This window comes from Nothobranchius furzeri, chromosome 2 (genome assembly GCF_043380555.1).
Source record: "Nothobranchius furzeri strain GRZ-AD chromosome 2, NfurGRZ-RIMD1, whole genome shotgun sequence".
NCBI lineage: Eukaryota > Metazoa > Chordata > Actinopteri > Cyprinodontiformes > Nothobranchiidae > Nothobranchius > Nothobranchius furzeri.
In genome coordinates, this window is record NC_091742.1 from 66219062 (window position 1) to 66245016 (window position 25955).

Consider the following 25955-nt stretch of genomic DNA (forward strand, 5'->3'; position numbering starts at 1 on the left):
GGTAACAATCTGCATCCTGTCTGTTCTGCTTTTCCTGTTTCAAAGACATGGCATGAGTTTGAGAAACCAGCAGGGGGCAGTATGACTCCTCATGGCCTCAGAGCTCCAAATCCTGGTCACACAAAAGTCACCTCTGGTAAAATGGTTGATAACTTTTTGCAGGAAAGATCAGGTCTGTACCCAAAACAACTCCCTCCGGTCGTGTTTCTCAGTAAGATCTCCAAGGGTAACAAAGCACCCATTTATCTATGGGTCCACAAAACCAAATTCAAACCGCACAAAAATCCTATCGATTTAGATACTGTTTCCACCAAAATAGCTGACCACCAACTCCAACCGTGCCAAAAGGGGGGTGAACTTCGGTCCGCTCCCGCTGGGGTCTCTGATTTCGGATCACGCATGTTCTGTCATGGTTATATGTGTGCATGGACATGTCTAAACATCTCGCACAGGCTTTGTGAATTTTGGCTGTGGTCTGCTGTGGTTTCAATAATCATGTGTTTTCAGATCATAACAGTTAGAAGTGGGCATCTCCACTACCTGATGGGTCGATCCAAATTCAATCAATTCTTTATTGGATAAATTTTAATAGTTTTGATAACTTTGGAGGTTTAATCAGGATAACTGCCTTCAGCCAGATTATCTTGGTACTAACCCTCACATTTAGGGACTACTAACTCCACTGATTTACATTTTAGTGTTGACACTTACATTTCTATCTTTTTATAGTGCTTTCATTAGGGTAATTAAGTTTGAGAACTTTAGGGATTAACTTGGTTAATTTCCCTTAAAGGGCTACAAGCCAATTTGCCCTTCATTCTTATAAAGCCTTTAATTAGTGCAGGTGATTTTTCCCATATCAGTTAGGGTTTGATTTCTTTTATTTGTTTTCTTTCATGCTTTATGCACCACATCTTTATGCATCACACGTAGGCAGTGCACCCACTTCTTCACTTAAAGGTTAAATCCATATAATGCTCACACATAGTACAGAGGTACTCAAAGACAGGTTTATTATTTATTTCTTTGATTTGCATCAAACACAATCTTCGTGTGTCTGCCTCACTGCTGCTCTGCTCTTCTCATTCATGAGCTTCACCATTGGTCTTCGCTGTCTGAGGGACCTCCATCCATGGGGGACTTCGCCATCCGAGGGTCCTCTGCGCTGTTCCTGCCCGCCTGGTGTTCCTGTCGCATGGAGCTTTGTTTCGGTCGTGGTTCGAGACGTCCTGAGTGCCTGCGCTGAAAGGTCGCCTGGAGGCCATCCAGGGACCTGCCACTGACGGCTGGTCGTCTGTCTGCATCCTGCTCGGCTCTGTGTGGGAACACGGGCTGCTTTATCCTTTGCATACGCTTTGGCATTACTACTTAAGATAATCAACTGCTATTGAAATAGCCATCTTATCGAGAATTACTTTACAATGATCTGCAATTTTGACTTAACCAACTTCTCAGGATGTGCTCCTGTCTTCACTGAAAGAGGGAACGCTTTCCTCTCTCCAGCCTTCGCATGGACTGCAACAGCTTCTTCAGATAGAGTCCCTTCACGTCTTTGGGTTGCCAACGACAGGTGGTTTTCTGCGACCACCTACCACAAAGGGGGTCTTGTAACATGATTAAGGTTCTCTAATTTGTGGCAAAGGGCACATCTACCCAGCTGGGTCAAGCTGGGTCAAACAGTACTTTTAAATCCACAGATTAACCAGGAGCCACGATGTCTGCTCAATATCATATCTATATCTGCTGCTGTTCTATCCCAGGAGTGTCATGAGGTGAGGGTGGAGATGGCAGACCATGTGTGGCGGAAGGTTCAGGAGGCAGAAGAGCAGGCATGGATGAAAAAATAACAATGGATTTAATGGTAACAGCACAAGCACGAACACAACGAAGACAACGCAATGATCAGACAACGACAGGAACAAAGAGGGAGGTATAAATCCATAGAACAATAAGGGAACACATGGGCAGGTTAACGATGGGCAGGTGAGAACAATAAGGCTAATTACGGAAGGAGCGACACAGTCAGGAAGGCTGGGGCGAATCATGACAGTACCCCCCCCCCCCCCCCCCCCCCAAGGGGCAGATACCAGATGCCCACAAAGCCACACAACACAGGAGACAGGTTACTCGAAAACTGGAAACACGCAACTCAGTCCGGGGCTGCAGAACAGGGGCCTCTCGGTTAGGCGGCACAACTCTTGGCTGACGAGGGTCTCTTGAGCTTGGACCAGGAAACTCGGACTTGGACACACAAACTCGAACTCCTGACTCGAACACAGGACTACTTGATGCACGAACACTTGACTTGAGAGTTGAGACCAGGAACACGAACACTTGACTTGAGACCAGGAACACGAACACTTGACTTGAGACTTGAGACCAGGAACACGAACACTTGACTTGAGACTTGAGACCAGGAACATGAACAAGCAAAATATGTTTTCATTACGGAAATAAATTATAAACTTACTGATTTAATACTTTTTTAATCAAGGTACTTTTCACGAAAAAGCGCCGAAAACCTCCATCTAAACTTCGTGTGAGGTTCAGGTCGATGGGTGTTCCACAGTTAGCTCCGGTCGGGTTGAAGCAAGGTGGCTACATCCGTTAGCTCGGCTCCCACCTCCGCGTTAGCTTTGGGTTAGCCAGGGTTAGCTTGTAGCTAGTTTTACCGGGTGTCGTCAGTTGATCCCAGCCTTACAGCCCCACCCTCAGCTCCTCCTCTCTTCCCTTTTATGGAATAGTCTGGGCTGGACGGAACCTGTGACACGGTCAAAATGGCGGTGGTGGCCACCTCCCATTTTAGACCAAAAACTTGTTATTGGAGCCTATGGAAACGAATTGTCCAGTATATATGTCAATGGGTAGAACACAGGAACGCATTTGTTGCAGTTTTCTCTAAGTGAATAACTCAGTTAGCCGCAATTTCTGACGCCATAAGCAGCCTAAGCAGCCTTGGAGTTGCATGCAATAACCCCCACGATGGAAGGAATGCAGACAAATGCTGTGAAACTCTATCCACCCACCCCCCGCCTTCAGATTGTGGTCTCTAGCGAGTTCATTACGTTGAAGAAACTCTCTGCTCTCTGTGCTTCCCCATGACCTCCCTCCCACCTGCGGGTTCAGCTGGTTGAGCGCCACACAGGCAGCCCCCGCTGAGGAAACCAGGATCCCAGCCCCTCCCTCCTACCTACGGGGTCTCATGTTGTGAACTGTGACGTTCGTGCTTACATGTCGGGTGTTTTTTTTTTGCATTAGAGTGCTACACCCAGCTGGTGTAACCCTGTTAATGCCTTTTTTTCTCCCTCCCGTGAACTTTCCTCATGTATTCCCTCATTCATCTACAAAAGGAGCACCGTCATGGTCTGCCTGTATCTGTCCTGTCTATATGTGTGTGTAACCTTGGTCAGGTTGTACTATGGAGTCAAGTTCCTATGCTCTAATCTGGAGCGTTGGCAATAAAATTCATTCTGATTCTGATTCTGATTTCCATCTAGAATGCTTCACTCTCTGAAAGAAACCGCCTGATAATTCCATTCACGCATCCAAACTTGTATTCTCAATTTAGTTTCCATCCAGCCACAGGTTTGCCTTTAAAACAAGTTTAATATCAAAGCTCTTAAAAATTGTCATTAAATTGTCATCCATGAAATGTCGTTTATAATTGTCATTTCAAATCTATAACTTTAAAATTTTTAGTAATACAATTTCTTCATTTTTAAACTTGCCTCATTATTGAAACGAAACACAGAAAATGTACAATATTTCTTGTTATTTGAAAGCAAAGATTCCTAGCTTCTGATTCAAAATAACTTTTGCTATTAAATTTAACTATTTAAATTAAATGTTAATCTTTGGATTAAAATTAGACCAAACAGGTTAGTGTATGAACTTAGATCGATATATAAGTATCCAGGATATTTATACATGATCCAAGCCTCATAGGTTAATCTGATCGGTCATTTTTCGGAATCTCCAACTGAATAGCAACAGAGTTTATTCCAGTGTGTAGTTTAATATATATATATATATATATATATATATATATATATATATATATATATATATATATATATATATATATATATATATATATATATATATATATATATATATATATATATATATATATATATTAGGGCTGTAAAAAATAACATGTTAACAACATTAATTAGTTTTTGGTCGTTACTTATGTCAATTTTTTAACGCATTCGACGCATGCACAGTGTGAAGAATCATTTGTTAGGAAAGTGTTTGTGGAGTTAAGGCAAGATGGAGCAACTTTGGGGAGTTAAGGCAAGATGGAGCAACGTGGGCCTTTTGATGGATTCAGATATAAGGAATAATGATGGTACAGTTAACAAGTTCAAGGTTTGTTGCCAGATTTGTAATAAGGAGTTTCAATTTCACTGGAGCTGTTGAAGATTGAGGTACCATGTCAACGCCAAATATGCGTTTGCTGGTGGACTGTCAGGTGCTGCAAGTGGTTCGCGCCAGACTACGCTGGATTTTCCCAGGCCATTAACAAAATCAACCTCAGATAAGTTCACCAACACAATAGCAAAATGGATTGCAAAGGATTGTAGACCCATTAGCATTGTGGAAGACCCGGGCTTCGTGGACGTTTTGCAAGTTGCGTCTCAAAACTCATCCTATAATCCACCGTCAAGAGTCACAGTTATGACGAAAATCCACGAGCTCTATGAAAACGAAAAAGAAAAAAGGAAAGAGGTCTTGGCTCAAGTAAATCATATCGCCCTGACAGGAGACGATTGGACATCCGTGAGTAACAACAATGACCTCGGAGTAATAGCACATTACATCAGTGACGCATGGGAACTGAAGTCTTTTGCGCTGACTATATTTAAAACCGAGGAGCGTCATTTTGCGGATGCTTGTAAAGAACAGTTCCTGTCTGTGGCACGTAAGTGTGACATAGAGGGGAAAACAACAACTATTGGAATTGACAGTGCACAAAACATTGTTGCCGCAATTCGACTGAACACATGAACTGTGTCGCTCACATACGTATGAACACATGAACAGTGTCGCTCACAGAATCAGAAGATGAAGAGGTCCAACCTGCCATACACAGGTACAGAGCAGAGCCCACCGTTAAATTGGAGGACTGCCCCTTGAGGCTGAAGTGTAAACTCCCCTCAGAAGAAATGTTGAATGCTGCTGTCGCCATGGAAACTCTTTCTCCCTATCCCAGCCTGGGCGGGACTGTGACCGGTGAAGGCCATGGAATCGTATCTAGGGTCAATGTGCTCTCTAACCCAATAATCAATCAATCAATCAATCAATCAATCAAAGCTTTATTTATAAAGCGCCTTCCGCAACCCTGTCAGGAAGCCCAAAGCGCTGAACATGGTACAGTTGTAAGTAATTATACTGAATAAATCAACAATAAAAGAAATTCAAATTACAAAATACAAATTACAAAATACAAAATGGAAATAACAAGATAGACGAAACATTCCGGTAAAATACAAATGTGTGAAACACAATTGGATTGAGTGGATGGATTGAGTGTACCAATGAAAACTGTGAAATGGATTCAACATAATAGAGGGCCATAATCAAACATGTTCTGGAAACGCCAAGCGGAGGAGGTGTGTTTTTAGGTGATTCTTAAAGACTGGCAGAGAAGGGGACAGCCTAACTGAGGGTGGCAACTGGTTCCAGAGTAACGGTGCTAGGACTGAGAAAGCCCGGTCCCCACGGGTACGACACCTAGACCGAGGGACAGCGAGCAGGCCTTGGTCAGAGGAGCGCAGAGCGCGTGATGGGGAATGTCTGTTCAGGAGTGTGGCCAGATAGGGGGGAGCACCACCCTGGAAGAAATGATAAACAAAGACGAGTATTTTGAATTGTGAGCGATAGGAAATCGGAAGCCAGTGCAGGGAGGCCAGAACTGGACTGATGTGGTCCCGTTTCCTGGTCCCAGTCAGGAACCTTGCAGCTCTGTTCTGCACAACCTGTAGGCGACGCAGTGTTGACTGACACAACTCTGCGTAGAGAGAGTTGCAGTAGTCAAGCCGAGAAATTACAAAGGCATGCAGTACCCGCTCCAGGTGGGCTCTCGACAGCATATGCTTGATTTTAGCAAGGCATCTCAGGTGAAAGAAACTGGACCGGATCACAGAATTGATGTGAGCATCAAATTTAAGTCCTACAACAAGTTTCACCCCAAACTGGTAACAACTGGTTTTGAGTATGGAGAAAGAGGGCCAAGATCAGCATAACGATCCACATTCCTGCTGTTGGGGTGAAAAACAATGAGCTCTGTCTTTCCCTCATTCAGATGTAGATAGTTGGACATTAGCCAAGACTTCACCTCATTAACACAGGAGACAAAGGACTGAATAGAGTGACCTTTCTCCTGACACAATGGAGAGTAAATCTGGCAATCGTCAGCATACAGATGGAATGATAGGCCATGTTTACGAAAGATTGACCCCAGAGGTAGCAGATAAATGGCAAACAAAAGTGGACCAAGGATCGACCCCTGCGGGACCCCCCACCGGAGCCCCTCCCAAGAAGAAAAAACATCACCCAGTTTAACACAGAATGTCCTGTTTTGGAGATACGATCTAAACCAGTCCAGAGCTGACCCTTTGATCCCAACCCATCGTTCCAAGCGATCGAGTAGAATCGCGTGGTCAACTGTGTCGAAGGCTGCTGTCAGGTCTAATAACAGAAGCAGCACAGATGTTCCGTGATCTAGTGATAGATAGATGTCATTTAGGACCCTCAGTAGAGCAGACTCTGTGCTATGGCCAGACCTGAACCCTGATTGGAAAACCTCAAACAGATCAAAGTCAGCTAAATGTGAGACCAGCTGCTGATAAACGACTTTCTCAAGCAGTTTAGATGTAAAGGGCAGGGTAGAGATAGGCCTGTAATTTTCGATCACAGAGACATCAGCACCAGGTTTCTTCAGGGTCGGCCGAATAACTGCTGCTTTCAAAGCAGCTGCGTCCACACCTGTGCTGAGGCTCCCATTGATAATCTGACCAAGTGATGGGCCAAGGCACGGAAAGGCAGCCTTCCAGAGATGAGGCGGTAGAACATCAAGTGGAGAGCCAGATGGCTTCTGCCTCGCAACTAGCTTACTCAGCTCAGAGTATGAAACTGTATTGAGGGAGCTCAGGGTGGGTGGTAATGGATGAACTGGAACAGGGTCAACAGAGTTACCAGAAATAGCTGCTCTAATGCCCGACACTTTATCAACAAAGAATTTGTGAAAAGCTTCAGAGTTTCCAGCAGCTGTAGGAGACATGGTGCTAGGCTCCTGATACACCAGAACTGAGTTTAGCGTTTTGAAGAGAATCTTAGGATTATTGGAGTTTGTCTCAATGATGTCTGCAAAATAGGCCATTCTGGCGGCCCTCACAGCATCCTGATAAGCAACCAGAGATGCTCTGAACAACTCACGCGAGACCTGTAGGCCATCCTTTTTCCACTTTCTCTCAGAGGATCTACACGCCCGCCTACAAGCCCGTGTGACATCAGAGAGCCAAGGCTCCCTCCTAGGCCGAGACTTGCAAAGCTTGAGAGGGGCAACCATGTCCAGGACCTGATTACAAAGTACATCAAAGTGTTGTGAATAGTGATCAACGTTAGATGGATCTGGGTTAAAGGTCTCTAACCTTACGGACATACAGTCCACAAACTTTGAAATAGTTTCTGCATCCAGGGCTCTGAACCTAGTAGCGGGAGCTTCGCACACAGGGACAGGACATGGCAACGTAACATCACAGAGTATTGGAGAGTGGTCAGAGAACACAGGAGGCAAAGTCACAAGGTTCATGATGGGTAGACCATAAGAGATAACCAGGTCCAGGGTGTGACCCCTGGCATGAGTTGGGGATGATACCCATTGAGTTAGATTGAATGACTCTAGCAAATTAAAAAAACCTTTAGCAAGCACATTATCAGGACAGCAGATATGGATGTTAAAATCACCAAAAAATAGGACATAATCATATTTTAGGATGCAGTCTGCCACAAGATCACAGAAATCATTAAGGAAGTTAGAGTCAGTCTTTGGAGGCCGATAAATCAGCACAACGAGCAGGCGGGGGGAGATGCACAGTTCAAATAAGCACAGTTCAAAGGAAGAAAATGACATGGTGGGTGTAAGCTGTTTACAAGGAAAGCTGGATTTAAAAACAACAACCAGCCCTCCACCTCTGCCCCGTGACCTGGGGATATTAAAACACGAGCAGCCAGGTGGTATGAGCTCGAGTAGGGAACTTGTGTCGCCAAACGGGATCCAGGACTCACAGATGCAGAGAAAACCCAGGTCATGCTGAATAAAAAAGTCACGAAGAATAAAAGTTTTGTTCAGCACAGACCTGGCATTGACCAAACCAAACCGGGTCTGCAGCGGGGCTGCAGCACAGAGATCGCGCACGGACCCAGTCCCCTCTAACTCTGTACCCGTAACCGAGCGCAGATTCTCCCAACAAACCCCAGTCTGGCGTGATCTTCGAGCTGATCGGCCGTGGCGCGGTGCCGATACACCATCAGAGCCGGCCGAGTTCCCTGAGCAGGGCGCCGAGTAATCCAGGAGACATCTCGGAACCATCGGGTCAGAAGCTGGGCCGGATCGGGCCAGCCGCTTGTTCAGGGATCCAGGCCGACGTCTCACGCACCGGCTACCTCTCTTTCCTCGTCTTCTCCGATGCTTCCTTCTCGAGCTGGGGCGGACAGAGGGCCGACACATCACGGCTTGGGTGGAGAGAGCACACGGGCAGTTCAACCAGCAGCATCGTCCGTGAGGTTCATAGCTCGCACAGCCCGGTTCCCAGCGCGCGCTGCCGGCGACATCAACGGAAGGACGAAGCCTCAGCAGCGCAGCTCGATCATGTGTCAGCAGAGGATCCACACCATTCAAAAAAGGGATCAGCGACAAGAAAAGTGCATAAAAGCCAATAAAACGCCAATAAAAACCGATAAAATGCAAGGCATCAGTGCGTAAAGAGGACGAGCAGCTCGCAGCGTGACCGTGCGCAAGCGCCATCTCTCTCAACTCCAAAGGTGTATCACCTTTGATCCGCATTAGTGATATTTTCATCACCAGAACAGTGAAGCAAAGAAAGATTCCTGAGTTTGTTAGTAATTTTATTTATTAGGTGCATCTAACCTGTTCTATTTTTTTCTGAAATGAGATAAAATCAGTGCTTCTATGGGTTGTCTCCAATCTGCACTGGAAAATTTTACTTTATTTAGAGACTTGTTGCAGAAAATATTAAGAATGCGCAGTTTTTTGCTACCACAAGCGATCTCTGGTCCAGCCGCACATCAGAGCCGTATTTGAGCTTAACTATCCACTATATGAGCAACTGGGAGCTACATAGTATTTTGAACAAGTTAATGTTTGCACAATACGTTTCCAATTGACATGTTTGCACTTTAAATATGTTTACGATTTTAATTTATGTTAAGTTACTTGAAAAATGAGAAAAACTGATTTTTGTAATTGTTTCTCTCAGGGCTTTTATCATCTCTGGTGTGAGTTTAAAATATAAGTGTGTTAGCACTGAGTTGATTATCCCTAATATGAATAAATGTTTATTTATTCAATGTTTCTCTTCTTTAATACGCAATTGAAGTTATGCTATTCATGGATAAAAAATAGTGATGAAATCGAAATCGTGATAAAATATTGGAAAAATCGTGATATTCTATTTTTGCCATATCGCCCAGCCCTAGGTCCGACTTACTACCGGCTATGCGGACCAAACTCACGCTCCTCTGGTAAAGGGACTGAATGGCCCTCAACAGAAAGCCACCCACCCCATACTCCTGGAGTGTCCCCCACAGGGTGCCCCTGGGGACACGGTCGTAAGCCTTCTCCAAATCCACAAAACACATGGATTGGTTGGGCACACTCCCATGCCCCCTTCATCACCCTTGCAAGGGTATAGAGCTGGTCCACAGTTCCACGGCCAGGACAAAAACCACATTGCTCCTCCTCAATCTGAGATTCAACTATCGATCGGACCCTCCTCTCCAGTACCTTGGAGTAGACCTTTCCAGGGAGGCTGAGGAGTGTGATCCCCCTATAGTTGGAACACACCCTCAGGTCACCCTTCTTAAAGATGGGGACCACCACCCCGGTCTGCCACTCCACAGGAACTGCCCCCGATGACCACGCAATTTTGCAGAGATGTGTCAACCACGACAGCCCTACAACATCCATAGCCTTGAGATACCCAGGATGAATCTCATCTGCCCCCGGGGCTCCGCCGCTGTGTAGTTGTTTGACTACCTCAGCAACTTCTGCCCCCGAGATGGGACAGTCCATCCCCAGGTCTCCCGGCTCTGGTTCCTCTTCGGAATGCACGTAGGTGGGATTGAGGAGCTCCTCAAAGTATTCCTTCCACCGTCTGACTATAGCCCCAGGTTGACATCAGCAGCTCCACACCCCCACTGTAAACAGTGTGAGCGAGTTGCTGCCTTCCTCTCCTGAGGCGCCGGACAGTTTGCCAGAACCTCTTTGGAACTGATCGATAGTCTTTGTCCATGGCCTCACCAAACTCCTCCCACACCCGAGATTTTGCCTCGGCAACTGCCACTGCTGCACCCCGCTTGGCTTGTTTTCTGTATATTATATGGTTTTGCTAATCCTTCCCAATCTCTTTATGGGAGCTGCTATAAATTGTAGAATTGTTGCATCACAGTAAATTCACATCAAGATGTATGAAATAGCTCTTCTTTAGTTTATGATGGTGTTGATTTAACTGATTTCCATTATCTCACTTGTATCTCTGTAAACTGCTGTTTGATGTTATTGTCAGCTGTGTTTGCCTTATCAAGTTTTATTATTTTATTTGTTGTTTACTTAATTTGTTTTTTGTGTTGTTGTTTTCTTTTTGTTTAGTTATCCTATTCGGATAAACAGGAGGGATTATGTCATGGAAATGTTATGTTTATTATTAACTGAATGTATTATTCTATGCCTGAAAGCATTCCCACACACTCAGACACACACACACATTCTTGTTACCTAGTAACTTCCCTCACACACACACACACACACACACACACACACACACACACACACACACACACACACACACACACACACACACACACACACACTAGTGTTGTCAAAAAAATCGATACCTAGATATATATCGATATTAAAAGTGGTATCCAAATTAGATATTCCATCCCTGTGGTATCGATATTATGGAGTCTCACAGCCTTCTTCAAGTAAACCGACACGCACGACAGCCAGATGCCCTAAAGCAGCCTCCGCCTCCCGGACAAACAGAAGAAGACGCCGCATGACTACACTGCAGTTTCCCGCGCGAGTTGTCTCCGATCCAAGTTTTGTGAACAATGGCAACAGTGAATTCGGGAGGCGCTTCACAGCCCAACTTAGTCAACAACACAAAGAGCAAAAGTGCAGTGTGGAAACACTTTGGATACAAGGCTGATGAGTCGGGGAAAGCAACAGACCATGACAGACCCGTTTGCAAGGAGTGCTACAAAGAGATCGATACGAAGTCCAGCAGCACAACAAATTTGGCCAAGCATCTGAGAGACCGACACCCCAAACTGCATGACGAAATGAAACAGGTGTCTAAAATTTATTAAATCTAGTAAGAATGTGTCTAATTGCACCAACAAATTTGAGCTCACGTATTAGTATTAGCTAAGCTAGCATACCAAGTCCGACACGTAGTTGTATATTCACGCTTATATGATTAAAGGAAAACTCCCGTTTATTGCAACCCGGACTTAATTTCTAGCATGCAGTACGTTTGTTTACTCACGCTGACAACTTTGGTGCTAATTGGATTCCCCGGGGTATTTAGATCCATTGGTGAATCGCCGTCAGTGTATATCCATATAACGGGTGCGGACGGGCACCCATGGTGCAGCCTCGAAATAAGACATTATCTGCACCAAAACATCTCAATGTCGAAAGGTTTTGTTAGGAATCATTAACGTGATTCCCCTGTTCGTTTGGAGCGGGTCTGGGATTTCTAGGCGTAAATAGACTAGCCGCGGCTAATCTAACCGGCGCTTTTAATGACGTCACTGCCGTGCGCCAATCTGTTTTCATTAAGATTAGATGTACCTACCGTGGAGACATTCGTTTTCTCCCTTTATTGGCCAACAGAGTTATTCAAAAGTACAGAACAAAACATATGGCATTACAGCTTATGACAAAAATGCAACTTAAACTGAGTTTAAGCACCAAGACATCACTCTGCAAATATAAACAAAGAACACAACATAATTCATAAAATTAAAATAGACGGAAAATAGCAATTAATTCAAAAACACTGATAAATAATTGAGGAATTTTGTGGCATTTAATTTTAACTTTTGAAGGGATTTACAGACTGAATGGAAAATGTGGGTTCTCATGCCATTTTAGTTTTAATCTGAGCACAATCCCCACTTGGTGCTTAATGATGGTCAGCTATGGATTTATTGGAAAATGCTAAAATTGGAAACACACAAATGTGATCCATGTTGATATTTGCGGTGGCATGTCTAAGTGACTGCCGTTGTAGACCAGAAAGCGTGAAAATTGCTGCTTCTTTTTTAAGTTAAACTACAGCTGAGCTCAACTTTGTTGGTGCAGACTGCAGAAAGAACTTTTTTTTATTGACATTTGACTCGATATGCATTCAAATTGTTTTTGTTTCATTTCTACAACCAGGCTCAGGCTGATGCAGAGAAACAGTTGACGTCCACAACCAAGCCATTCCAGCCGACATTGCCTGCACTATTTGATCAGCAACGAAAATATGGACCTAAGTCCCCAGAGACTCTAAAACTGAACAGACTTGTTGCTGAATATATTTGTATGGATCAAGTGCCCATTTATTCAGTTGAGAAGCCTGGCTTCCAACAGCTTGTTACGCACCTTAATCCCAGGTATAGCATTCCATCCCGCAATTTTTTCATGTACAGTGAAATCCCTGCTCTGTACAACAGTAACAAAGGTGTTATACTGAATCAGTTTGAGGGTAAACTATTTTACTCATGCACCACCGACCTCTGGACCAGGAGGGCATCAGAGTCGTTTATGGCTGTGACTATTCAATCCATTACAGATTCTTGGGAGATGAGGCGCTGGTGTTTGGGTTGTGTTGGAATTCACTCTGACCACACAGGTGAAAACATCAGGGAGGCATTTGAGGAGGTCATCCAGGATACCTGGAAACTGGACTTTAACCTAATGGCAGACCTTACAATTGACAACGCCTACAATAATTAAAAGGCTTTTGAGCAGGACTTTTTATGGGTCCCTTGCTTTGGCCACAACCTGGATTTGGCAGTCAGCAAAAGTCTAGAGGTAGACAAGGTCTCATCGACATTATCCAGACTTAGAAAAACAGTGTCAGCCTTCAGCAGGTCACCAAAGATGGTTAGACTACTTAAGAGCAAACAAAAAGAGCTGCAGTTAGTTGAACACAGTCTCATTCATGATGAGCCAACACGCTGGGGCTCATCCTTTGAAATGGTGGACCGATTTTTGGAGCAGCAACAAGCTGTGTGTGCGGTTCTAGCAGAGAACAGAAAAAAGTGGCACCTCATGCCTAAAGATACAGACATTACAACTTTAGAGACTGTACAAGAAGTGCTGGGCCCGTTAAGCTCATTCACTGATGCTTTCAGTGGAGAAAAGCATACCACTCTTTCCTCTGTGCTGCCTCTCTGCTAGAAGATTTTCTCAGTTTTAACTGTAGAAGATGATGACTCTCACCTGAAAAGGCAAATGAATGAACTGATAGCCAAAGATCTATAAACTCGATGCCAGGATGGGCGCTTACAGTTGCTATTAAACATTGCGACCTTTCTTGACCCACGTTTTAAGCTAAATTTCACAACACTGAAAGATGAGGTAAAGGAGCACCTCTGTGATAGCTTAAGAAGCATTCCAAATATTCAAAATGTAGCTTCTCCAAGTGAGACTTGGCCAGCAAAAAAAATCTAAAACTGACTTGAAGGGATTGTTGTCTGACATTCAAGGGGAGAGAAAGAAACACCCTGATGCACCTCATGAAGTTGAAATCACTTCTGCAGATCGTGACAAGCCAGAGTACAAACTGAAAAATGAGCTGACTTTGTACCAAACCATGCCAGAAGTACAGGCATAGCATGATCCACTAACATGGTGGAAAGCCAATCACACTACCTTTCCTCACCTGGCCTTGTTGGCCAAAAAATATCTTTGTATAGCTGCCTCAAGTTGTGCCTCAGAGCGCATCTTCAGTACATCAGGGCTCATTTGCTCCCCAAGAAGGGCAAGACTGACAGAGGAGCACATTGATATGTTGGTGTTTACTGCAAAAAATATCCATATGGCAAAGCAAATCCAGGAAAAGGTGACACATTAGACAAAGAGTAGAGGTCTTGCTCTTTACCTCTATCCTGATTTAAGCTTAACTATAGTATAGAGTTAATAAAGTTTTAACTGTTCAACTGTTTTACGTATGTACTGTCTGAATGCACATTTGATGACTGACGGTGTCATTTACATATGTTATTGTTACCATTTTATGTTATGGTATTCATATCGAGTGTTCAAGACCTCATTGGTTATACTTTAAGTATTTTGTGTTTTCTAAATGCACAAGTTTGACTGACAGTGTTGTTTAAATATGCTTTTTTTCCATTTTTAGTTGATTTATTTTCATATTGAAAAAAGATGTTATGAAACATTTAATTTGAGACAATTCATGTTAACTTTCGTCAGTTTTTGTATGCACTTTTAAAATAATGCTGTTACTTGAAAGGTTTAAGCACTTTAGTTTATACACTTAATTCTTAAATTTAATTTTTGCAATGTAAATTGAGGAATGTTATTTTTTTAATTAACTTGTTCTATAAATTGGTGTATTTAAATAGTATCGAAATCGAGTATCGAGTTTTTTTCCCCCCAGTATCGAATCGAGTTTGAAATTTTAGTATCGTGACAACCCTAACACACACACACACACACACACACACACACGCACGTACGCACACACACACACACACGCACACAGTCTCTCTCACAGACTGTCTTATCTTTGTTATAAATAAACTCTGAGAGCAGAACCTCTGGGCAGTTGCCTTGAGCTTCTGCCCCTGATTGCAATTTGGTGACTTGTCTGCTTATTGTTTCTCCTCTCTCTCCAGCTGCAGGTATTGGGTTATTGATAGAATCCCTAACAGTCATGTAATCATTAGTTTAGAAATATAGAATTAAACTTATTTTAATGAACTGTATTCTTGAATCTGTCTGAATTAATATGAAGTGTGTGTTCCTAAGGTTGTATTAAATCAAATATTCAAAGACCAATAAGATTGATAATTTATAATTATATGGAATATCACATCTTATTGATTATTCAGTAAAAGTAACCACTTCCATCACGTTACACTATCAGCATGGCTCTACACTTCATCCTGCAGCAACTGGACTCCCTGGGTAACTACACCATGATCCTGCCAGAAGCAGAAACAGCTGGAGTTAGTAGGTCAGATCCACGGTGTGTAAAGTCCACTCATGGAGGGAACAGGAAGGGAAACCACTGAAGAACCAGGATAAACAGACCCGAGGAAACAAGGACGGAGACACAGCGCTGCCCCGTGGCAAGGCGGGAATGTGGAAACGGACCTGTGGCTATTCCAAACACAGGCGCCATCTTGTTACCGGCAAGAAGCAGAGTATGGGTGGGATGAGGCTGGCCCATACTCTGTAACAGCAGCTGCTATGTGTGGACTCTCATATGATTTGTTTATTTACATTTGTAGTAAACCTTTTTCCACAGTCATCATGACTAAATGATTTCGGTTTCTTCTGGACTTTCCTGAACGAGTCTACATGTTGCTTCACTCTAACACATTTCTTATTAACCAAACAGCCTGAAGACCTTACTGCTGGATGACTTGTCTCCCTCACGTGTCTCTGGAGAGACCACTTGTTAAGAACTTGTTGACAGACTTACCTTCTGACTCAGAAGACCTGCTCTCATTCCAGTCATCATCTTCATCTCCAGTTTCAGACCCAGAGTCTGACAGCTCAGAGTCCAGATTCACATCATCATCATCGTCATCATCATCATCTCCACTAACTTCAGTCTCTGAAGAATCAGATGTCTGTTCATGAGGGTTCAGATCTGGGTTCCTGCTAGTTCCAGCTCCTCCACCAGTTTCTGCTGTCATCTGGTCAGCTGAGCTGCTGGTTGGAACATCTCTGTCTTCTATTTGCTGCTGATGAAGCTGTGAGACCAGAGGTTTCTCTTCATCATCCTCACTCTTTATAGAATCAGCAGTAACAGGAAACCCGACAGCTTCAGTCTCCTCCTTCAAACAGAGATGCTCTCCCTCCAGACTGGTCCAGAGCTCCTCCTGTTCCTCCTTTATGTGGAGGTGTTCTGGGTCCTGCTGGTCCGCACCAGCACTCTGTTCTTCAGGATCTTCTTCTTTAACCAGCACCAGCTGTTGAACATCTGTAGGAAACACAGACACATGATGTTACAGACCACCATACCTTTATATTTACATGATGAGTGATACTGGCTACATGATGTGGGACAAAGGAACAAGAACATGAACTTAATTTAGATGAAAACATATTTCTACTTTAGGAACAATAAAAACTTCCATCACAATCAGCGTGTTTGTTTCTGACCATAACTTCTAAGCCTCCTACTGTCAAGTGTTTTCTTCCACTGTGAAGTGCCTACACTTGGAAAGACCAGACTTTGGATTTCACTCAGAACAATTTATTTGACCAATACTGAGATCAGTCCGGGTTCAGGAATCAGTCAGGTGAAAAACCTTTAAATAACAAAAATAAACATGTAACTAAATCATGCAGATAAAATTCTATGCTCTTACAGGTAATCCAGACCAAGGAAAACACACCAGAATCTTTAGTAACCTTCAGTTGGGCATTTAGTTTTAGACAAGTACTATTCAATCTTGTTTTACAAGTACTGGCTGCTAATTCAGAGATGAATAACTTCACAATGAAGTAGGGTTGTCACGGTAACTGGTGTAGCAGTAAACCCAAGGTAAAAAAATTGACAATAATAATAACCGTCTTGTTTTTTAAAAAACTATATTATCTCGGTGGATTACCGTAGCTGCGGTGTAGGCGCGGTGACCCTTACCAGCCACCGTCTCATCTGCTGAAGTTGCCGGCGGCACATGCGCACTTTGATGTTTACAACCAAAACTTTCTTGAAGCTAAAGCTGAAATAATGGCCAAAGGAGGAGACGGCAGCACTCAGGACATTTATTATCCCTCAAAGAAGACAAAGTCCGAAGTACGGGCATTTTTTGGATATTTGAAGAATGCCGAGAGACAGTTGATGGAAGACGGCTATCCTGTTTGCAGCACGTGCAGAAAAAAGTGTCTGTGAAAGGCAGCAACGCTTCAAATCTCATGACACATCTGCGTGACCATCACCCACAACTCTACAGTCAACGCAAGGCAAGTTAACGTTAGCGTTTTAGCTAAAATGCGTGATCCGAGGATTTGGGTTGAGGGAGAATGCAATGAGTCTAGAGCTGAAACAACTAATCGATTTAATCGATTGTAATCGATTATTAAAATAGTTAACACCTTTTTTAGTCATCGATTAGTTGTTTAATAATCACATTTTACCGCATAAATTCTATTTTTTACCACAATCTGACATCGGTTAAAATCTGTTCAATTTGCCGCCAGTGTGTGGCAGTAATGAGCCACTGATCTACCAGTGGAGCCGTAGAAGAAGAAACAAGCCAATGAGTGCCTTCGGTTTTCATGACGTACCACGTTACTGACGCTCATCTTGCTGTGAGAGATGGCGGAACAAGAAGAAATACGAAAGAAAAATAGAAGCGACAAAACTGAAAAGAAACCCCGGACAAAAACCTCACGAGTATGGGAGCACTTCACTCTAGATGAAAAGATGGGTGACCTGCAAAATATGCAAAAACCATCTAGCATGGCACGGAAGCACGACGTCCCTAAGTGAACATTTGAGACGAAAACGTGGGGGCAAATGCAGCAGAGGAAACGCCAGCTCGGTAAGTAACAGAAAATAAACAAGCTAAAAATAGTGGTCCATCACTACACGCAGATCAAATTTGGGACTTAGTGTTTTAGCTGAGTTCGTTATAGTGAATGTTAAACATGTTTTTTTTTGCCGCGTCAGTCTACGGTGTTCTACTTCTGATTGACTAGATGCAATCGTGAATCTCCTCCGTGTTGTGAATCATGCGCTTGCCAAATTTAGCACGTCTGTTTATGAGAATGTTCTCGTTAAGAGAAAAACGGCACAAACCCATAACTATGATCCTCATTCAAAAAAGGACAACTCCGCGGAGAAAAATATACAGACGAGCTGTGTCCAGGTGAATATAACGCGGCATAGTTGTACGCTTTCAATTTTTGAATACAGGAGAAATTCAGAAAGTCATTTTTTTTACTATTAAAAGGCTGTTTTACTATCTAACACTGTAAAATGCCTCACAACGCATTTTTGTCTAAATAAATGATCACTGTATATTGTTAATTAATTCAAATAATATAATATTGATTTAGTGTTGTAGTGTGTGTGCTGCTTTATTTTATATGTGTACATATTTCAGTCTATTTGTGTTTCTCATGCAGAAAAAAACAAGCAATGATGGACAACTACATGGGGAACAAGACACTCACCCCCCAGCAATGCATACCACTTACAAACTCTATTCTAGATTCTACATTATTTTTTATGGAATTTACCTCTTATATTTTGATGCCAAAAAATTATTCTGGACTGATATTTTGCACTGTTAAGCTCATTTTACACTGCTGACTGTGTTCGTGTGCAATAAAATAGATTGCAGTCAACTGCACAATTCTGTTTTTCTTTTTCTTAACTGAAATGTATTCATCACGTGTATAGGTTAAATAGCTTAACAATAACAAACCGATTAATCGATTAATCGAAAAAACTAATCGACAGATTAATCGATTATGAAAATAATCGTTAGTTGCAGCCCTAAACGAGTCGCTATATAAAGCAGCCGCAGCGCCGCTAGCTGCATATAAACCGTGTCGCGGACACCCCCATATTGAAATGACGCTATGCATTACGGGGCTCCTAGGGGCAGATAAGAGTTGGTCTCTCTCCGAGAATAATTATGAATTTAACAATGATTACTGCCGGATGACATTTTCCCACATCTGCAAAGCTCACTGGAAGGACACAAACCAAGGAAAATATTTTCCTGATATAGGGTTTATTACTCAAGTAAGGGTAAAAAAAAGTATCTAATTAGAAGGCTACTTGAGTACTGAGTATCATCTGGTCTAATATTTTTTAAATGATGACATCAAACAGACAAAAAATAAGAAGTTATGGGCAAATATTGGTATTTTAAAAACTAAAGGGGAAAAATGTTAACAAATAAACAACATAATTACAAAATAACAAATTGTAGGCTAAATTTAGACACAAACTGAGGACAATATTTTCCTGATATACAGGGTTTATTTTGTTTCATGAAAATTTAACATGTTTAAAAAAATACCGCGATAATACCGAAAACCGTGGTAATTTTGGTCACAATAACCATGAGGTTAAATTTTCACACCGTGACAACCCTACAATGAAGCAAGGATGAAACAAAGACTGATTTTACCAGACAAATAATTAAATACATAAATACATCTGTTTTCTGCCTTAACTTGATTTAATTTAATTTACTATTATTCATGCAGTAATTTCTGGCACTCAAGATGTTAACAGACTTCCTCTCAGTAAATTCCATTCACACCCAGACGGATAAAGAGTCCATATAAAGACGTGAATCCAAGAGCTTACAGATAGCCCGTCAACATCAAAGTCTTTCTCGTCAGTGTACCCATTTGTGTTCGCTCTGCACTCCTCTCAGTCTGCAGCGTGCTGGGCAAAAGATTGTTGCAGCGATTTTGGCTGTATTTCATTTCCCCTGAGCACAAGCTCTTAATTGCCTCAATTCTGCTCACCTGGCGAGGCGCGCCGGAGCACACGCAGGTTCCATCTGCGGTCACGCGCTGGCAACGCGCAACGGAGTCAGCATGTGGGGAAAGGATGAGGAAAAATAGAGAGGGGCAGCCACACCTCTAAGGTCAGCGCAACACCTACTCACAAACCATTCTTTAGATCTGAAGCTTATGTGAGGAGAAACGTCTCCAAAATAAAATTGGCAACTTTTCAGTCAAAAGAAAAATGAATAAACACTTAGATGTAGTTACTGTCAGTAACAATCTTTAACTTTTAAGGTCTCAACAGGCTTAATAGCACTACAAAGTAAAGGAATCTTACAAAATGAGCATTTTGGGAGATTTATTGTTGTTATTATTTATATATATAACATTTAATATATATTATATATATAACATATATATTATATATATATATATATATATATATATATATATATATATATATATATATATATACATAAATATATGACATACCGTAAATCCGCTAATACAGGCCCGGGCCTGTATTTGACTCAAGCTCATCAAGCTCCAGGCCTTTATTGGAAGGAGGACCAGAATTAGAGGCAGGCCTCTATTTCTATTTGAGCAAAATGAACTAATGGTTCGCTGGAGTTTTTGACAATTAAAATTGCGCCCACATTTTCTAAGTTAAACACATTTCTTTTAACAACGGTAGTTTCTGCTTCAGCCCTCTCCCCCCTCCCCCTGCGCAGCGGCCGCAAACTCACTGCTGTGCCTGCAGCCTCTCGGGAGTTCCTGCTGCTCTAAACATTAAAATAATTATTTCATTTTCTGTTCCTCACTTCTGATTACCTTCAATTGTGTCTGTTTGTTGCAACCACCAGGTACAAAAACTAACTTGTTTTTATTTGACTATTTTTCTGTCCTGCCTGTTTATTATCTTCCTGCATCTCCTCTCAATCCTAAAGAGAAACTGCTACCTGGGTTCATATATATTCACCTTATGAGTTACCTTTGAACTGCAGTTCTAAAAGATCTACCGACCGCAAAAACAGCGGAGTGCTCGCTGCTTGGCGGCCGCATCAGTGATCAGTGCGTCACCGGAGGACAAGGTGATGTGCCCCGCTCCATAGCAGCGAAACGCATCAAGCGCAAATAAAAGACAGAAAACATTAAAGGAAATGAGCCGACATGAACGATCGCGTGTCAATACCGACGCTCTGGCACAGCGCATCCCCCCCCCCCCCCCCCCTTCCCGACGCGCAGGAGCTTGTCACCTGCTGACAGCAGGCTGCTGTCTTTTCCGAGGGCTGCATCTTGCCGGTCATTATCATGTGACAGCGACTAGTCGATGACAGGCATAAAAAGTCACTATAGTGAAGTCGACTAGTTCATACAACCCCTATTGCTCCCCAGTGTTCTGCAGCATAATCAGCACGTTCTCTTTGAACTTGATATCAAATTTTCGCCTCCTTTTCGTCTCTGCATGGTTAAAGTTACCCTCGCGGTCTATCACTGGCAAATCAAAAGTGAGACGGATGACACAACCGCCCCCCCCACTTGCTTGTTACCACATTCCACCCGGCCACAATAAAATACCGGCCATTATTCACCTCCGCCGACTCCGGCCAAAATATGATACCCGGCCGTTATTGAATACAGGCCTGTATTAGAGGATTTACGGTATATACATATATAATTGTTATTATTATTATTATTATTATGATTATTGTAGTTGTTATTATTATATGTCCTGTAGTTGGTTACTTGGTGATTGAGCAGTGGGCAGAGCCTGCTATTTTCTACTCATTGTCTTATTTTATAGCTTTAGTGTTCAGCGTTTTATTTTAATTCCCTGTGTGACCTCAGTCTGTGACACGTGCTGTTTAAATAAACTTGATTCTTCTTCCACGAGAGAGAAAGGCTGCTCTTCCAGCATCATGAACTTCCATATGGTCCAGTTTTTAGCTGAGCCTTCTGATGCTCATACAGACGGGTGTTGGTGAGCGTAGCTGCCTCTGACTGGGAGGTGTTTATCCCTGCAGTGATCCCTGGAAACTCACCTCACTCCACCCAGACTTTGTTCTTTAGTCTCGTCTCGTCTCGTCTCGTCTTCCTCCGCTTATCCGGGTCCGGGTCGCGGGGGCAGCATCCCAACTAGGGAGCTCCAGGCCGTCCTCTCCCCAGCCTTGTCCACCAGCTCCTCCGGCAGGACCCCAAGGCGTTCCCGGACCAGATTGGAGATGTAACCTCTCCAACGTGTCCTGGGTCGACCCGGGGGCCTTCTGCCGGCAGGACATGCCCGAAACACCTCCCCGGGGAGGCGTCCAGGAGGCATCCTGACCAGATGCCCAAACCACCTCAACTGGCTCCTTTCGATCCGGAGGAGCAGCGGTTCTACTCCGAGTCCCTCCCGAATGTCCGAGCTCCTCACCCTATCTCTAAGGCTGAGCCCGGCCACCCTACGGAGGAAACTCATTTCGGCCGCTTGTATCCGCGATCTCGTTCTTTCGGTCATTACCCAAAGCTCATGACCATAGGTGAGGATTGGGACGTAAATCGACCAGTAAATCGAGAGCCTGGCTTTCTGGCTCAGCTCCCTCTTCCCCACGACAGATCGGCTCAGCGTCCGCATCACTGCAGACGCCGAACCAATCCGCCTGTCGATCTCCCGATCCCTCCTACCCTCACTCGTGAACAAGACCCCGAGATACTTAAACTCCTCCACTTGAGGTAGGACCTCTCCCCCGACCCGGAGGTGGCAAGCCACCATTTTCCGGTCGAGAACCATGGTCTCAGATTTGGAGGTGCTGATCCTCATCCCAGCCGCTTCACATTCGGCCGCAAACCTACCCAGCAAGAGCTGAAGGTCAGAGCTGGATGAAGCTAGGAGGACCACATCATCCGCAAAAAGCAGAGACGAGATTCTCCTGCCACCAAACTCGACACACTCCACACCACGGCTGCGTCTAGAAATTCTGTCCATAAAAGTGATGAACAGAACCGGTGACAAAGGGCAGCCCTGGCGGAGTCCAACCCTCACTGGGAACAGGTCCGACTTACTACCGGCTATGCGGACCAAACTCACGCTCCTCTGGTAAAGGGACTGAATGGCCCTTAACAGAAAGCCACCCACCCCATACTCCTGGAGCGTCCCCCACAGGGTGCCCCTGGGGACACGGTCATAAGCCTTCTCCAAATCCACAAAGCACATGTGGATTGGTTGGGCAAACTCCCATGCCCCCTCCATCACCCTTGCAAGGGTATAGAGCTGGTCCACAGTTCCACGGCCAGGACGAAAACCACATTGCTCCTCCTCTATCTGAGATTCAACTATCGATCGGACCCTCCTCTCCAGTACCTTGGAGTAGACCTTTCCAGGGAGGCTGAGGAGTGTGATCCCCCTATAGTTGGAACACACCCTCAGGTCACCCTTCTTAAAGATGGGGACCACCACCCCGGTCTGCCACTCCCTAGGAACTGCCCCCGATGACCACGCAATGTTGTAGAGACGTGTCAACCATGACAGCCCTACAACATCCATAGCCTTGAGATACCCAGGACGAACCTCATCCGCCCCCGGGGCTCCGCCGCTGTGTAGTTGTTTGACTACCTCAGCAACTTCTGCCCCCGAGATCGGACAGTCCATCCCCAGGCCTCCCAGCTCTGGTTCCTCCTCGGAATGCGCATTGGTGGGATTGAGGAGCTCCTCAAAGTATTCCTTCCACCGTCCGACTATAGCCTCAGTTGACGTCAGCAGCTCCCCACCCCCACTGTAAACAGTGTGAGCGAGTTGCTGCCTTCCTCTCCTGAGGCGCCGGACAGTTTGCCAGAACCTCTTTGGAGCCGATCGATAGTCTTTCTCCATGGCCTCACCAAACTCCTCCCACGCCCGAGATTTTGCCTCGGCAACTGCCACTGCTGCACCCCGCTTGGCTATCCAGTACCTGTCTGCTGCCTCCGGAGACCCACAGACCAGCCACGCCCTGTAGGCCTCCTTCTTCAGCCTGACGGCTCCCCGAACCTCTGGTGTCCACCAGCGGGTACGGGGGTTGCCACCACGACTGGCACCGGCCACCTTACGACCACAGCTAGCAACAGCCGCCTCGACAATCGCAGAGTGGAACAAGGCCCACTCGGATTCAATGTCCCCCACTGCTCTCGGGACGTGGTCAAAGCTCTGCCGGAGGTGGGAGTTGAAGACCGTCTTGACAGGTTCTTCTGCCAGGCGTTCCCAGCAGACCCTCACTATGCGTTTGGGTCTGCCAGGTCTACGCGGCATGTTCCCTTGCCATCTGATCCAACTCACCACCAGGTGGTGATCAGTTGACAGCTCCGCCCCTCTCTTCACTCGGGTGTCCAAAACATACGGCCGCAGGTCAGATGATACGACTACAAAATCTATCATCGACCTGTGACCTAGGCTGCCCTGGTACCAAGTGTACCGGTGGGCATCCTTATGTTCGAACATGGTGTTCGTTATGGCCAAACTGCGGCTTGCACAGAAGTCCAATAACAAAACACCGCTCGAGTTCTGATCAGCTGGGCCGTTCCTCCCAATCACACCCCTCCAGGTCAAGCTGTCATTGCCCACGTGAGCATTGAAGTCCCCCAGCAGGACAATGGAGTCCCCTGATGGAGCACTATCTAGCACTCGTCCCAGGGACTCCAAAAAGGGTGGGTACTCTGAACTGATATTTGGCCCATAAGCACAAACAACAGTCAGGACCCGTTCCCCGACCCGAAGGCGCAAGGAAGCTACCCTCTTGTCCCCCGGGGTAAACCCCAACACACAGGCAGAGAGTCTCGGGGCTAACAAAAACAATATGAACTTTGTTCTTTAGGTCATATTAAACCAGCTGTAATCAGCTTCCCCAGGAGCTGAAGCTTTTCTTTGCAGGACTCAAATCTTACATCACTCTCGCAGACGGAGTTAAAGTTAGGCAGACATATTGTTTTAAATTTTTGCTGCTGTCCTGCACAGAATGAAGGAAAATGGGGAAGAACCCCAAGTGCTGCACACAGGGTTCACACAGGTGTTGCTGGTATGATCAGAACATCCCAAACTAATACCAACGTAGATACACAATAAACAACTTGTATTAAGTACTGATGAGCTATCTGCAGTGTAACAGGACAAGCTGGCATCCTCACAGAAAAAAGGAGGAACAGGTGTCTTTTATAGGCCAGCCAGGCACTAATTGGTGTGTTTCCATTACCGAAACTTCCCACTATGACCGTCTCCACTTCATCGGAGCCAGACGAACCGGTCGTTTTCCAGACCTTTTGAGAGTCTTTGCGGGTTCTGTGGCCTCACCCAGATCACCCGCGGGCAAACCGAGTACATCACAGTTCTAACCAGAAGCATGTGTCAGCAGTGGCGGTTTTACCATTAGGCAAAGCTCAACGGCTGCTTGGGGCCCCCTAGTCCTGACTGCTGGCACCCCTCTGTTAATGCCACAATGGACTATTCCTTTAATACGCCGATGCACAAACAGGAAGTGATTGGTAGTCATTCCACTCCAATCCAGTTGGTGGCAGTAATGCACCAAATTGTTGTTTGCCAAGTGCCAAAAGACCACAAATAAGAGGAAGAAGAGAAAGCAGAAAAAGAAGAAGAGAGGCGCAAGCGTTCTTAACAAACTCGAAGTGGTAGTCAAAACATTAAGCATGAAATGGAGTTATCCTAGTGGCTCAAATAAGATAAAGAAGCAGCTTGCTTTAAAAAAGTTTTCATCTTCACTTCTGAAAGTGGCGTTGTTTTTCTATGTAAACATCAAAAGGAAGCAGAAAAGGAAAAACAATGGAAAATGTTTAAAGGGGGGGAAACAGAGAACAAAATAGAAAATAGAAGAAAAAAAGAAGGCAAAAGCACAGGAGCACTGACAGGAAAAAGAGGAGGGCTAATAAAAAGTGAAAATAACTCATGTCAGAAGAGGGGAGAGTTTTGCAAATCCAGCCCCATGTCTGTGTTCGCCTTGGGCCCCCAAATTGCTAA

At 44.4% G+C, this 25955-nt stretch overlaps 1 protein-coding gene across 1 annotated transcript in view; it reads right to left on the reverse strand.

Moving 5' to 3' along the window:
- Positions 1 to 25955, reverse strand: part of LOC129157532 (uncharacterized) — a 52371-nt gene that overhangs the window by 15977 nt on the left and 10439 nt on the right. Inside the window, exon 4 of the mRNA XM_070542157.1 lies at positions 15975 to 16478. Coding sequence (XP_070398258.1) covers positions 15975 to 16478 — 504 coding nt within the window. The remainder of the gene's footprint in view (positions 1 to 15974; positions 16479 to 25955) is intronic.